General features: G+C 40.2%; 2 protein-coding genes across 8 annotated transcripts in view; one reads left to right on the forward strand and one right to left on the reverse strand.

Annotated features, from left to right (window-relative positions):
• The window catches only part of LOC124297388 (transcription factor Sox-2), a 307,639-nt gene that overhangs the window by 15,198 nt on the left and 275,840 nt on the right, over positions 1-16,601 (forward strand). The window lies entirely within an intron of this gene.
• LOC124297389 (uncharacterized) lies at positions 10,375-15,961 on the reverse strand. Its single transcript, XM_046748365.1, has 4 exons — positions 15,841-15,961; positions 13,666-13,916; positions 12,466-12,693; positions 10,375-10,979 (listed from the first exon to the last, which is right to left on the reverse strand). The coding sequence occupies exons 2-4, from the start codon at positions 13,903-13,905 to the stop codon at positions 10,926-10,928; spliced, it is 522 nt and encodes a 173-aa protein (XP_046604321.1). The 5' UTR covers positions 13,906-13,916; positions 15,841-15,961; the 3' UTR covers positions 10,375-10,925.

The raw sequence follows: 16,601 nt of genomic DNA on the forward strand, positions 1-16,601 counted from the left end.
AGCCTCATTGTCGTCTTCTCATCAGAGTCAGAATGCACCGGCAAAGGAGAGACATGAAAAACGGCTTCAAAGTCAGTCTGGATTTGAATTCGTGCAAGTACTGATATGTTGCGCGCATCTCGATACTATAGAAAAAAATACTGATCGTTCGCAGAGCTTATTTTCAGTTCGACGATTGCACTGCTGAAATCTCTGGACTCCGATATTTATACTGAAAAAATTTGTACCACGAAGTAGATTTTGAATAATTGGCTATGGTAGGTATTGAAAATTGCTCCGATTAATGAATCCTGAAGATGCAGATCAAGGTGCTCGGATGAACATTTTGAGCTCGACCGATGCCAAGGTGCCATACTTACTTACAGTGATACCGTGAGCGATGAATGGCGAGTATCAAATCCTGAGCTGTCGACACATCGTAACCTGCAACTATAATAGTACTTTAGATGAGGCGACCCGAGGGAATAAGAAAAAGGGGCTTCAGCTTGGGACGCACGGGAGAAAAAAAGTTATGGTGTATTGGTGGCGTAACAAAAGGTATATGGGGCGGCAGCCGCCACAATGCTGCGGCTTGGCTGACTTCTTTGCGTGTCAAATGACTGAAAAGCTGGTGGGCGGAGGGGAGGTGTGCCTCGGCATGAAAGGCGTGCGCTTTGTTTGGAAACAATGCCGATACTCCGAGCTACATCCTCATCTCCATTCTTCGTCTTGACGCTGGTAGCAGTGCTCGGAAAAGGGTTACTTTATATTCTTGTGATTAAAGTTATGGGTTACTTTCGCTCTATTTACTCATCCGGTGACACAGCCAACTCTTTCTCCAGACGCTCGCAGTGTGAAAGGTTTCAGTTTTCTTTCCCAGCTGGGGATCCGCAAGGTAAAAGAGTCCTCCGAATCTAATCATCATGGATCAGTGATCCGCACCGATTGAGTTTACGCCGATTAGAGGAGTCATCGAGCATTATAACCGAGCCTCCCTCGAGCTAACGAGAAGCTGACTTGTGCCGCTGGATTCTTTGGCGCTGCGGTGAAGGGCAGGTGGGGAAATATGGGGATCCAGCACGCGTCGTGAACCCCTTCCACCAGGCACCAACCACCAACGCCATCTCGATCGGCCAGCCATCCATGCCAGCGTCCCCTGCGATCATGACCAATCTCAAACAATATGCTACTCCCTGGTAATCACCCGGGACGGACCACGTGCGGTGAACTGTTGAAAACTGTGCCTGCACCCTCGTCATTTCGAGAACTTTTCACTCCACCTACTGCTGGCTTAGATATGTGTGATTGTAAGTGTAATCGGAAGGTACACGTGTGTGGCTGTGAAAATCACTGGAATTATATTCCGCTGTGGCTTCCTCAACTCTTGATCTAGTGAGTTAGAAAAAGAAGAATTAGCAGATGGTACGAAGATTTCGACACGAATTCACCACTTAACGGGTCGTTTTAATCAATTCTTACTAACTTGTGTACTGCAAATTAAAAATGCTTTGCCGCGAATAAATTTTGCGTCTATGTATATCTGATATTTAGGTACTCGAACAGGTTTTTTCTCTTTCCTTATCAGAAGTAATCGGCTTTGGCGCAACCCGAATGGTTCTGTCATGCTTGGGAAATTATACAGTGAGTCAAATTGTGATACTTGTGATTTTGTATTGAAAAAGCTGTTATGATTAGAGAAAGTCATGATTAGAACAATAAAGGCAGGGTGTTTGATTCAGCGAAGGCGAGAATTACACGGAGATTAAACTATGACGCCCACCTCCGCGGGGGCTTAAGATAGCAGACGGTAGCGGAAAGTGTAAATCAAATCTAGTCCGCAAATAGAACGTTTGAAACGTCATGGAAGTTATCTTCATTCGGTTATCGGGATGATTATAAATCACGGCACCCTCATCGAGTCAAGTTATAACTGCCCCAATGAAGGGGTTGATGACTATATAATGCAACAAACCATCATCCCATCAATATTGCACCCAGACTTTCTCGTCGTCGCGTTTGAGGGCGCAGACGAGGACCGGCTCGCCTCGGATTTCTTCATGCCCTTCCGAGGGTCTCGATTTGGGGATGGAAGGTCACAGCACTCGTTGCACTGCAGTCGTCCGTGACATTTATTTTAGTCATAAAACATCGACGTAGAATCCCCCCTGTCTACTGATAATTAAATTCCTTTATTAGACTCTTTCCTCCGTTAACCAGCTGCTGCGAATGCATGATGCCATACAGCGAGCACAATTGCAGCAAGATGAATTCAAGAAATTCCCAAACTTCTCACGCAGATACATCGCGCACTGTTTCCGAAGTCTCGCAGTGATCGCTGGAACATTGAGGCAAAGTATCTTTGCAAGTTTTGCGACCCTTCAGCGACGTTTCGATGGCAGCTCTTTTACACGTGAGTGCAATATTCTTGTAATGATTCAATGGCTGTGTGGCATCGGAACTTTGTTTTCAGTGCTAAGGTTATATACAGAGGCGGGTCACCATAGCTAATTTACACATAAGTCGGTTTTTGTTCAAAATTTAACGGTTCAATAATCGAAGGTCGGACCTTGTCGCCGAACAAATATCCGATGTTAAAGAATCTTTGCACTGTCGAACATCACGCGAAAATAGACCCAGTGACGTGTCTTTCGCTTGGTACACTTCAGCTCTTGGGGCATATGTAATTAAGTCGGTAGGAAACATTGGGTGCTGGGTAATACGGAAGACGGTAGTATAACAGTTTCCCGGGCTACTTTACCGCATCCGTCTCGCCTTTACCGTAGCATGGGATGTTACTCGTCATTCCTCGGTATAAATCCTTTGTTCTCCTGCGTCGCATGACACAATCGCCACGGTAATATACAAGTCATAGAAGCCGATGCAGGTTTCTACGTTGTACAGAAACGTCAGAGTATGCGCCAATTAATTCAAGCGACTTGTAAAGCGGATTGGATACCTTATACATCCCGCAGACTGCAAAGAGGTCCCAAGGTTTTCGAAGCCGCGGAAAGAGATTGAGGATTGTATCGGCGTGAGCGATAAACGAAGATGTCGCGATTGCTGGAAGGTTAAGGAGGAGAAGAGGGAATGAGGAGGGCGGGGTTGAACAGAAACGACGCCAAAAGGACAGCTCATAACAAACTATTGAAAAGCTGCCGAATGAAAAATCAATGACGTCGCGCGAGCCGGGGGTCGATGAATGGAATATTATTGGGCCATCCTTTCACGTGCTGCGAAGCGCCAGGGCGGTGCTGCGGAAGCTAGAAGACCTCATCTGGCGGTTTGTATAGATCGCGGGAGCGTTCGCGTGCTGCGGGAATGGTCGCTATTGAATCTATAGGTTATGCCGGTATGGATGTATGCGTCTATGTGTCTGTGTATGAGTTCTTACATTTCATGATTTATCACGTGGCTTTCAGCGCGCTCAAAGCTCTGAAAGCGTGCAGATTGATAAAAGGAATAATAAAGGACGTGAAATAGAGGGACTGCTATGGCTCCATCTGATAAAGCGCGGAAATCCCACCGCTGTCACCGTAGCGGTTCGCATCATCGCTACCAGTTTCATTTCCGCGCATATCGGCTGCACCCAACCTTGCCAACCTTCTTGAGACACGGTAGTTTTATAGTCAAAGAGCGCAACTCTTCTGGTCAAAACCGACGAAGGAAGCGAACTCGATGGACCATCCGCGAGGTTCCGCTCGAACCAACGTGTACGTCTTCATTGATCTATACGAAAGTTGGTACCTGGAACGATGGAACGGTCGATTAAAATCCGGAAATAAACGTTATTCGAGGACTGGAGAGAGTCATAACAGTTGGAAACGATGAGGGAAGGACACAAGAAAAGGTAGAAAGGGAAAGGGTCGCGATGGTGATGGAGTTGGAGTTGGGGGGACGAACGGGGGCGGCGCACGTCTCTCTTCGGTCACTTGACCTCTCGTCTTTTGCGAATCTCCGTTAAAGCCTTGCTACGGCTCGGCGTTATCGGCAGTTATCGGTCCGTGACGTCACACAATGGGGCAGACAATGCTCGGGACAATACACCCTCCGTTCCGCCTCCCCCTCCTTGCCAACTTAATAAACATAATAGCTGACTCCGCCACCCCCGCGGTTGGTCACAATGAGATCTGCCGAAGAGATACCGGAGATATGACGGCAGCTATATCAACCATTGTACGCGATCCAAGTTTTAGTTTCGAATGGATAATCCTCTCCCCTACCTGCCTCCCCGTTTCATCCTTTTCCTCCTCTTTGCCGCTCACTGCTCGCCCGCATTTCACTTTACTGACAAAATCAAGTTCATTTTTCGCGTTTTGTCGTATTCCTTTATTCAAGGAAACCGTACAGTCGAAAATCAATACCTATTTTGATAATTTCATTACGAGATGGTCGCACGACGAGTTTTTATCGAATTAATGAAATAAAAAAAAAAAAGAATCTAAAATTATGAACCAGCTTTTTGATAAGGATTTTTTATTTCGTATTGCATTCAAAATGTGGAAAATTTAGCAAACTCTTTCAATTTCGGTTCACGATGGTTCATTTCGTATGGAAAACTTTTCCTTTTAAATTTACCGAAATATATTGTTATTTTTTTTGTCCCCAGTAAATTCAATACTGCTAATATCTGTTTAGCATCATTACCAGTGAAATCTTGAAATATTGAATATACAACAATACCAACTTGATAAAATAATAAACGACGGTGGTGAGATTGTAGAGAATTGCCTTTTAGATAATATGACTTGTCGCAGAGTGAAATTGAATGAATATACCAGGTTTCAACGTTCTAAAACGATTCGGGTTGAAAAATCTTTTCTGAGATGTTGTTTATAACTTTTAATCATTTATTTCTCGGAAGAATCACAGTAGCTTGTAAATGTATGACTTTTATAAACACTCGACTGGCTATTATCTCGTAATAAAATTACGAACAAAGTGTACGTTTTGGACTGAAAAACCTTTTGGAAACTCTTCGGTAAATTAATGTAGGTACGCATAAGCAGTGATAGAAGTATTTGGATATAAATAATTAAGATTACAACGAGTCGTTTGGATAGTAATAAACTCAATTCCAATCAGCCACGAAATTATCGGTTTTTTTTTCTCTTTTTTGGAGGTAGCACTTCGATTTTCTTTAGGGCCCCATTTTGCCCCGTGGCCCGGAAAATATATAACGTCACGATCAGGGTGGGAAAAAACCACATTTTTTATATCAACAAATTGATTCTAGTACCTATACCTATATCCTCGACTGAACGGGAAAAAGAAGTAAATCAAGATTGGTTATTTCATGGACCACATGTTTATTAAAAAAAAAAAAAAAAAAAGATTAGTTAGATGGGTATACTGATTGCATATGTATATATATATATTATGGTGGGTGGAAATGTATACGGTTAATGAGAACCGATCTGATAGTTTCCATAGTGTATTTATATTTTATTATTTTCAGGAAACGGGAAATTGTGATGATTATCAATAAGGCGGACGCAAAAAGATAAGAAAACTGAAAAAACTAGGAAACGCGGGGATAAAAATTGGCCAATAAACTACCGTGAGACGTTGTATTTAGCAAACATTCGGAATATTTGAAGGCATCGCGATATAAAGGAAACGACCGGATACATCTAATATATGTATGTATACATAGGTACGGTACGGGGGCGCGGAGTTTACACGTGGCAGGCAACTCCATAAAATATGAATAACAATTGAACCCTGTCGCTCCTCTATATACGTAATATTAGCGTCTTTTTTTTATGACCGACAGGATTTTTATGCTAATGTGCAGGACGAGGGTAGGAGCGTCTGTTCGGGCAAACGAAAAATTGTCACTTGAATTTGTCTGGCAAAAAAAGTCGTCTCGTAAAAATAAGCAGGGTATCCAAGGAGGGTGCATATATATCAACGCTGTACGCAGTATTTCGTGCCAAAGTCTCATGAAAACTCAACGAAATAGGAAAAGGCGGGGGATCAATTGTTCGATTGTAATATAAAAATTCCCGGCTGGTCACGCGGTTCGGGAACGAGGGGCTAGCTATTCAATTGTGGGAAATAAACTGTTTCACGGTTTCGAATTGCATAATGTAATCAGATGGTGCAAATATTGAAAATGAACGTCGAAATGGACGGTATGAATTTGATTTCGGTTTAGCCGACGGCACCGCGCGAATAATTCTCAATGTACGGCTTGACGAGCTGAAGAAGAAAAAAAAAAAAGGATACGAGTCGAAATATACACTCGCATGCATACGACGTACGTTTTTTTTTTTTTTTTTTTTACTTTTTTTTTCTTTCTCAGTACACGTATACTCGGAAGGTTGCAAAGATGCCTTTGAATCCTTAATTCCCTTTTGAAACTTTGCATTCTGTGAGGAAAATAGCGAGCGCGAGAGAACGAGCCGGTATTCTTCGGCTGAATGAAGTATTGAGAGGAGGCGCGTCGAGTTTTGTATGGGTAACGTCTTGTGCTCATCTTCTCTTCCCGCTGATGTCGCAGATGACCTGCAGAGACGGGCGAACGAATTACTGTACGTAGGTAGGTACACTGAGGATTTTCTGCGCAAGTGTGACAAAATTTTGTCATGCCGGCCGAGGAGAAGAAGAAGAAGGCGGTGAGAGGCAAGTGTGCGAGGGTTGGTCCTTGCAGGACGACGCGTGCCGCATGCGCAATTCCCTTCAGACCCCGTGTCGTCTCGTCCTGTTCGGATAAAATTTGACGATACAATTTTCTTTTTAACGTACGCACACATGCAAGCCTATGTACCTGCCTGTCTGCCCTGCCCCATGAATTCATAGCGAGGAAAGCACCGGCCCCATATTCCTCCGGCTCCTGCATTGTGCCACGTTCCATCGCGTTCTCAACTGAACTGAACTCGACTCAACTCAACAGTGGAGACACAATGGGTGGCATGAATAAGTATAACAGACAGACACCGCTACAGACAGACACAGGTAGCACCGGGACCAGTATGTGAATGAGGAACCCATTTGATAATACTCCTCCACAGCCACCCTGGTCCATTGTGTCGCTTCCTATTCAGCTGCTCTATGCGCCCCCATCCAACTTCTCTCTCTCTCTCTCTCTCTCTCTCTCTCTCTCTCTTTCTCTCACCCCTTACCTTCCCCGCGATGCCAGTATCACCGCGAAAATCTTGTCCCATCCAATCGCGAATAAGATTGAAAAAAAAAAAAACGGAGAATAACAGGTGGGAAAATAATCTGCGGTTAGAAATACCTTCTATAGTGTAGGTATGGAAAATTGTCAGAAATTAGCAATTCGATTACTCGTGATTACTACGTTCGTAGGTAAGTTTTTGTATTCACCTTACAAATCAACTTGTTCCGCGCTGTGAACGAATAATTTTCGGATAATTGTACTTCAGATACCGTAACGCTGTCGATTTTGAGGGACGGCCCCGGATTTTGACGCTCAAATAGCGGAGCCTCGGGTGCAGGTGGGGGCTTTGATAGCGTGCACTGACAACAATGAGGCAGAGACAAAAGGCAGGCAGGTACAATAGTGATGTTAAACTCGAATGATTTTTTGCGATTTTTGATATTCCTCCGGCGGTATTCCGGCCCTCATATTCGGCCGGTTCCAGAGTTTCTTCTCATTTTTTATTTCACTCCCTTTGGGCAGAGTTTTAATTTGAAAAAAAAAGACCCCGCTCGTCCAGAGAGTTTAACATATTGATGTTCGTGTCTCAAAATCCAAATATGATCACACCCGTCCTGCCAGCACCCGGTGAGCCGATGAATGGATCGCATAATGCCGTCATTCATGCACATGCGATGAGCACACATGAACCTACACCCGTGTCCGTAGAGCTAGTCACATCTGGGCAACGTGTCGCGAGCGGAAAGCTCGTATTTACACGGGTATTCAGGGAGACGGAACGATAATGATAATAATACTAACATAATGATAATAATAATAATGATAATAATAACAACAACAACGACTGCAATAATAAAACTTTTGCCGCAGTCAGTGATGCCTCCGGTTCTTTCGACTCATTTGCTACGAAATCTTCGTGAAAATTAGCCCAAGTCTCGAGTGAGAGCTTTTTTCGTTCGCTTGATATAATTGAAAAATTATTCTAGGTAATTCGATTATTGAGATTTTTTTTCGAAGGTTTGAAATGTATCCGAGGTGAAATTTCATCGTAGAAGAATTCTTGAAGTTGTTTGATGAGCTGTAAAAGCGTAACTTATCCCAAGACTTTTAAAGTCTTGATTTCAATTTCCTACGAAAAAATCGGAAGACTGACTGCAGCTATTGTGCAACAAGTTAATGCCGACGGTACGAAATTTGAAACTATTGAAATACGTACTTTTTTCAATTCGTCAAGCTCGTTTCGTGAATTACCATTAAGATTCGAAAATCGTTGATTTGCCATCTGGCGTCATATAGCTGGTAACATCGGCTGCTTGACATCTAATTAACAACGTTATTTTACGTCAGGTGTTTCCTTCCATTTCTACAATGTTTCTCGCGAATCGACGTAACAGTTAAGCCACAGAATTTGCATAGAATTTTCCTTCTTCCTGTGGTTAAGAAGTGATCCCTAACCTCAATTTTATGGTATAAATGAACATGTCTCTGTCTGATCTATCTTATTGCTCTATTGATGATTAAGGAAGTATTAGGAAACTGTCTCACAATGAGTACCTATTGAACTGCAGCGTTGACGGTTGAGCACCTCGAATTGCAGCAGGGTCGGAATATATCTCTAGACGTACGTTCATTGTGTCGTGGCGGCCTATTGACGGAGCGATTGTTCCCTCAACAATAACATCAATATCCGAATAGCCAAGCACATTTCACGCACGTAACAATCAAGAAGCGTGAAGATAACCGGACTACTACCTGTAGTGACGACATCTTTGCTCCGCGGAAGTTTCGAACGATTCCCCGGAATAAGTGTCAAAGTACCTACCTCTGACTGTTTTTTAGTCACGTTTCGAACACTTCTGACAGCTCTGATTACTTGACATTTAACGTAGAATATTCTCACGTAATACGAATATCTTCAGAGGTCTGATTGAAATTCAGGAAATTAGTAACTTTTTTCAATACTTTGGAACTTTATCGAAAATCTTGAAAATGTATTCATCGTCTATAATCTATTTCGAATGATTTCTGTTACTTCTAACTGTTTTTTAGTCACGTTTCGAACACTTCTGACAGCTCTGATTACTTGACATTTAACGTAGAAGATTCTCACGTAATACGAATATCTTCAGAGGTCTGATTGAATTTCAGGAAATTGGTAACTTTTTTCAATACTTCCGAACTTGATCGAAAATCTTGAAAATGCGTTTATCGTTATACTTATAAACTATTTCGAATGATTTGGCACAAATTTTTATTTGTATTTGGATACATCGATTGGAAACAAATCTACATATTACACATAATTAAAATAAAATCAGAGTTCGTGAGAAATTCGTCTGAATTTTTGAAATACTCGTTCGAAAGTGGTTGCAGGAATCCTTTTTCGCCGGGTTATTTTTGGAATGTAGAACAACTCACGCGGCTCGGACGAAACGGTGGGTACGATGATATTTTAAAAGCGCGGTATTGGCGGTCACGTGATTCGGTGAGAGCACGGTACTGGTGGTCGGTGGATGCGCGGGGGTGGCGTGTAGGTGGGTCGGCGGTCTTTTGTCTTTGCCATTATTCGCAACAATGGCCGTCCATTGTTAGAGAGAATAAAACCTTTATCACTATTGTTGCCCGATTGTAAATGCCTCCCGTGCCGCTTTAGATGGTTTAAATGGTAGTTTCATTTTAAAAATAACCACGGTCATATTTCTCGAGAACATTTATCTTCGCAACGGTCAGCCGTCTCTGGACGATCCTTCTCAACTACATCATTTTACGCAAAAGGCACGGAATACCTGTCGCAACAACGGCAATCGGCCATCAACCGAGTTTTCATCACGCGTGAATCGTTTTAGCCTAACTTCGCAAGCATCCAAGTGCGATAAACTTTACGCAAATTGTCATGTAGGTAATTCTATTTTGTCGCGTTGAGTTGATTGAATTATAAATAAATTTAATATTAAATACGATTGCTTGCATCTATACACTCGTTTAATTTTTTGCGGTTTTGTCTTTTTCTCGAGATAAAATTGTTCTTAATTTTAGTAAGAACAATGGTCAACGTTGTACGTTGTGATTGATCATTTGTAAAATGGTGAGGCATGCGTAACATAATACAATAATTAGGACAGTACATCACTTGTTACTTATGATAAACATTTCACACAAGTAAAGAAAAGATATATGCAGCGTTACTTGCATGTAAGTAGGTACGTACAATTTCTATAGTAAATCATGAATCGGATAGTGCGCGCAGAGTTATTTTCCTCCGTAACGGATAATCTACCAAAAATGCACTCCTCCGAAGATTACAAAAGCATTAGAGATTATAATGTATTCTTATACGTGTAATAAAAATAATGCGATCATCTGATATTATATTCTTTTGAGTCTTAACGTTGAACAAGTATAATATAATACAATATAATATAGTAGTGTAATATATAATGTATAATGGATTTCGAGACACGTCAATATTGCACATTGTTGCAGCCCGTAACCAGCATAGGAACTATTTTTCGTCAGTAAAGAATATAAAAAAATTCTTTTCAGTCATCAATACAAGAGCGCTACGTAATTTTCGGCTAAATCGTACATCGTGTTCGTGTATACTGTATATATAAAGTCACCGATTCAGTTTTTTCATCTTATACTCATTCTCTCATGCGCAGTGCTAATAAATAAAATCTTTGGTCTATCATAAAACTATTAATCATACTTAATATATTTGTACTTCGTAGCGCGTTAATCGAAATTCCGTTATTATTGCTGGCTGCCGCGTAATTTATCACAGGTTAGTTAGTTACGTCGTTCGCCTGTTGTGTAGACGACGTTAAAACGAGAGAATTGGCGATGGCTCGCAGAAGCTGCAGTCCTGACACTGTCTCTGGAACAAACATTGAATCAACAAGATTATTCAAAATTAATGTGCATTCCAGCATCAACAGTTTCACGTGACTTTAGTGGAGAAGTGTTATAAAATATTTTTCAAAAAAATTCTGAAAAATTCTTTTCAGCTTTCATTTACTTGCCTGATTATTTTTTCGCAAGTTCAAATGTTTCAATTTTTATGAAAATAATTATTTTTTTTTATTATTTTTTGAAACACCAATAACTCTCTTGTCGTACGGCTTCGAATTTGATCAGATCGAATGTTGCCTGGCGACGGAATACGAATGAAAGTGTACGAGACTTGCAATTGTCTTCACGAAACAGAAAAAGAAGAAGAAGAAGAAGAAGTGTCATCGGTATAATTGCATACGTGAATTGATTTTAGAATTTTCTTAAATAATTTCGATTATAGTACGCAATTGTGAATGATTAACATCATGTCGACGATTTCCCAGTACAAAAGTGACGTCCAGAATTTTTTTAAAACAGTCGGGCGTGAGGCGACGGCTTTGGCAAAGAAGCAAAAAATGCCCCATTTTTCCGACCTGGCGAAAGTGAGCTGATTTGTGTACTTGTTGTGCGTCAGCATTATACCTTAAAAGCACTTGGCCAAAAAAACAGTTTTAGTTATAGAAATTCACGGTTTATTGAAGTATCGATCCAGAAAGTTACAATAATTTTTTAGTCAGCTCGTGTCCCGTAAATTTATCATCCTTACCGTGAAATCGTAGAGTGAAAGGAAAAATTCAATGTTTTCATTTGCCCAATTGACGTTGAAGAGGATGAAAAATTTTGTAAAAATTTCGATCGGTTGAATTTCTTCTTTATTCACCCACGCAGGAAGGTCTGAGGTTATCAAAAATCTGGACCAGATCGGCAAAGTTGACGAATATAAGCTTGCCGAGTTCGTCTTCGAAGTTCGCGAACGTCGGGACGCCCAGCAAACAGTTTTTTCTGGGACAACGGCCGATAACGTATCCCTACAATCTTGTAGAGAAAGCGGTTCACTTCCCTGTTGCTCGTTATTGTAAAATCACCTGGAGTCTCAGGTACTGGATGATATCTTGCGTAGCCTGTTTGCCAATTTTTGCCACCCTCAATTCAAAACGGAAAGCACAAACGCAGGCCGATTTGTGTGGAGTTGATACTGACAATGTTTCGAAAAAGTGAATATACCGACCACCAAAGGATGCAGGAAGAAGACACAATAATCGTTTATTCGATCGAGTCTCTCTTTTTGAACGATTTAGAACCGGATGCACGCTCGAGGAGTTTTTATACGAACAAATCAGATCGATTATTAAAATATATATTAAGATGTAAACGATGTTGTTGAAAATACCATATTTTTATACTTCGGTACCCTAATCGTGTTTTTTTCCTGTAAAATTGCCACATTTGGCAGTAACCCTTGAAGACAAAAAACAATTTATTCATAGTATAAAAGTGGTGAAAAATGGTATAGTGTATATTCTCATTACCGTTGGATAATCTTCGATGAGGCCGTGTTCACCTAGACGATGGTACGAGGAACTGTTCGCCGTGAAAATTGAGTGGTCATTCCGTTGAAGATTCGGGTGTAGTATAGGCCACCCGGGGCCACGGATGTTTCCCGCCAAATCTAACAAATCTCTGCTTCCGTAGGCGATCGTAGTAGTCGGTGGACTAACCACGAGGCATTGGAGAGGGCGGAGGAGGTTTAACAGGGGCTGCAGACGAAAAACTGAAGTTGAGCCTTTATACGTATAAGTTTAATTCTTGCTTGTCGAGAAAAGATGGAAAAGTTTAAACCACACAGCTCATAATATCGCAGAAAGATTGCAGTAACGTAAATTGTCAAGATATAAAATAATATTTCAGATGTGTTGCGCAATTTTTTAATTTTTCAGCAGTTTCGCAATTTCTCGAATCTTTCGTATCGGATGTACTGTGCAAAATTTCGGTGAAAGGCTTGAGTAAATGAATAAAAAAAATTTCATTAACGTTTCAACGGTTGAAATATTGTTAAGATATTCGATTCTACAGTGTGGGAATGGATATTGATTCGACTGTAAGAAACGAGGGGCTGGTCACGTAAGGAATCATTGAAACATTTCATCCAAAATCAGACAGGGAATCGCTAAAAGTTGTTAGAAATCGCTCGAATCGCATGATTCCTGATTTCCTCGCAATTTCTGAAAATGTATAGGAAATCATGGGGAATCGACAAAAAAAAAAAATCATATGATTTCGGAAATCACTCGTCCACTTTCCAACCAAGCAAGCATTTGTCTTCTTTTATATGTGAAAAACGTTCAAGTATTCATGAAAATGTTTATAAGAGAATAAAGAAATTATTTCAATTTCTTTAATAACCTATGTTATTGATTGAATACCCATGTATCCCTAATCGTAATTTAATTATTGTTAATCTATGATCATTAATCAATGTTCACTTATTGACAGTCTAGAAGTCAATGATTTCTGAGAAATCACCCTCGTAATCGTTGGAATCAGCGGATATCACACGAAATATCTGGTAATCTCATTGATTCGGAAATCACGGAATTCGCAGTCGAAATCACAAGAAATCGATTCCTTTTAGAAATCGTTGCGTCACCAAATTTGCGAATGACCAACTCCTCGGTAAGAAATTATTCGATTACAAATGTTCTCCAAACTTTTGGGGGGGGGATACGGACCTGAATGTCCTCGGGAGTGGTTGGTCTGGATTCGGCGGGAGTTGAGAATCCTGTTGAAGTTGCTAAGCTGCTGAAGCCGCTGCTGAAGCCGCTGCTCTCGCTTCCGCTGCTCGGTGATATTGGCGCCGGGGCCACCCCCGCCAACGCCCTGACACCTAGATCGTACAGGAGGCGTACACCCAGGGCGTAGAAATGATCCGGCTCCAAATCCGAGAGCGGCAAGGCTATCGTCAGCGCCATTGCCAATTCTCCTGGGAAAAGTAAAAAAGTTTTTTTTTTGTCTCGTTTGTTTTAACACATTCGATTTATTGCACACCGTAATAGCGTAGAATCTTGATTTAAGTTTTTTACGATTTTCTCGAGGCATATTGAGAAAAATTTCATTTGTTAGAGTTACTAGAAAAATTCAGTAAAACAGGTATCGTTAAAAAAACTGTTTGAATATTGTTGGGATTAACATTTTGCGCCATTGTTGATCCTTTTTTGGTAATTACGACCCAAAATCAATTTGTTCGGTTTACTGTACTTTTCTTTTGTTAAATAAGGCTTTAACGTCAATTTATTGTTGCACGAGTATTAAATTTTCGCAACAGTTACAAGAAAATATAGCAACAGCGATAGTAATGAGAAAGAATAGTAATTTTCATTTTCTACGTAGAACCATACTTTTCGATTGTGGTAAAAAATGAAAATAGTTAAGGACTGAGCGGTAACGGGAACTAAAAATTTCTCTCAGTGTATGCTGCATAGGGGTGAAATTTTCCGACGAATCGAATTCCTGTTATTTATTTTACAGAATTATTCTGACACTGCGCGAAAAACGCTAATTTTGAAGAAAAAATAACTCAATTTCTGAAACATGTCCAAAACATGTCAAAACCTTCCAAAAACTGTGTCTTTACTCAAACAAAGGCACTTTGAGTCAATATTTGCATTTCAAAGTGAATGGCTTAATTCTCCATCAGTATTCATCTTGATTAGAAACTATCGGGTCCAAGAATTTCAGATGAATCGATTGATTTTAGTACTGCATAATTGTGGTGCAAGAAGTGATGAAAAATGATAATATAATTTTTTCCAAAACAACACATATTTTGTACATTTATTCCCGTTATCGTGCATGTAAACGAAATAGATAACTGTCATGCTCAAGCAGGGTGTTTACATTGGATGTATGTATATTCCGTAATGGTCATGTATGTAAATTAGCTAGTGTTAGGAAATTTAACAAGGAATAACGACAACATAATACATCGGGAACGAGATGGTGTTATTCACTGTTATGTTGTTTTGAACGCCGAATTAACTTGCGCGGCAAACCTTATATGACATCAAGTAGAGTTTCAACTTTCACAACAAAAAAAGGGGAAAAGAAAAATCACAATAAATAGACAGAATAAATAATAATTTCGAGCATCGGCAATTTCACGAGGTCTATGCTCTGCACCGGCTAAGAATTGAATTATTTTATTCATCGCTGATAAAAGCACGAGGTGTAGCTCGTAATCTCGCCGATATCGTATCACGATTAGGCGTTAACCTTCCGTGGATGAAATTTTTCACATTATTTTAACAGAGCAATTTATTTTCCCGTTTATCTTTATTTCTAGAACTTCTTTAGATCATTCACTTCTGTTTTATACTGTGTACAGTACCTGTACGTCCTATTAATTTAACAGACGCGACCACTTCACAAAAATCAAGCTACAATCAAGTTATAGAATAATTTAAATACACAATTTCTGAGGTTTCAATTGCCATATTCATTGTAAGCATCGTTGACGTTGTTTTAGACAATTCACACAGCAATGATCGTTGGCCTTGGCTTAAGCCTGGGACGTGGCTTTCGTTATCAAGAAATTTATTTTACAGTACATTGTCCATCCGTAGATTATGCTACCTGTATTAAAAATATACGTCCAGATAGATTCAAATCTAAATTATTCGATATCGTTAATGGGATGAGGCCAAACCAATAGACTTTGGTAAAATCATTTATTCACAACACGACCGTCGAGTTTCAATTGATGCTTTTCCAGCTGTGACAATGCTTTACAGAATTCGAAAATCAAAACAAAAATGGTAGCAATTGCCGGCTTGAAACTTGTTAATCTCGTACGGATTGCAAGTAAGTTTTTAAATTCTGATCGTTTCATTATTTTTTAATCTACTCACTTATTTCTCTGTGAATTTCAATGAGTGTCTTTATTGCGGCGCCGCGAATTCTCAGATGATCTTGTTTACGTTTCGCGTCGTTCACTGGTCGCCTATTATACTGTGGCTTTGTAATACTGTATGACCAATATTATCGAAGACACCTGTCGCCCCCGCGTCAGCTGACCTTTTGACTAAAATCGCCGGCTCATATCATTCGATTTTCATCTTCGTCTATGCTCGAAACTGAATTCTGCCAGTTCAGAATCGACAAATTGGCAATCAAAGCATTAGGAAAAAGAGAAAATATTTGTATAGAGTTTAAAGAATCATCAAAACAAAAATTAACTAACAAAACTTTTCTCACGCATTTTATCTATTATTACATAGATAAAACTGAGCAGTCCACGAAAATAGTAATACTACATGATTACGATAGCGATTTTTATATTGGATCAGCGCTATTATATAAATTTCAATACCGAAGTCGCCGCTACTCATCGAAAAAAGATACATTTTAGTAAAGAACAATTTTGTGATAACAACGCGATGTGTAAGACCGAAAGAAATCAAGTTTTGAGAACGGCCGTCGACAAGGCACCAGACCGGAAGAAGCTCTTATATCTCTAGATTCAAGTTTAAAACTACGCTTCATTCTATTTCATTTGCCGTGTTTTTGCACAGGCATATAAAATGTCGCGCGTCGAACTAATAGAAAAATTGTTCGCTCTTTTCTCGACGATATTCTTAGTTCCACTTACCGGCGAAAGCCGCAAAGCCTT

Source organism: Neodiprion virginianus, chromosome 2 (assembly GCF_021901495.1).
Source record: "Neodiprion virginianus isolate iyNeoVirg1 chromosome 2, iyNeoVirg1.1, whole genome shotgun sequence".
In the NCBI taxonomy this organism is placed as follows: domain Eukaryota; kingdom Metazoa; phylum Arthropoda; class Insecta; order Hymenoptera; family Diprionidae; genus Neodiprion; species Neodiprion virginianus.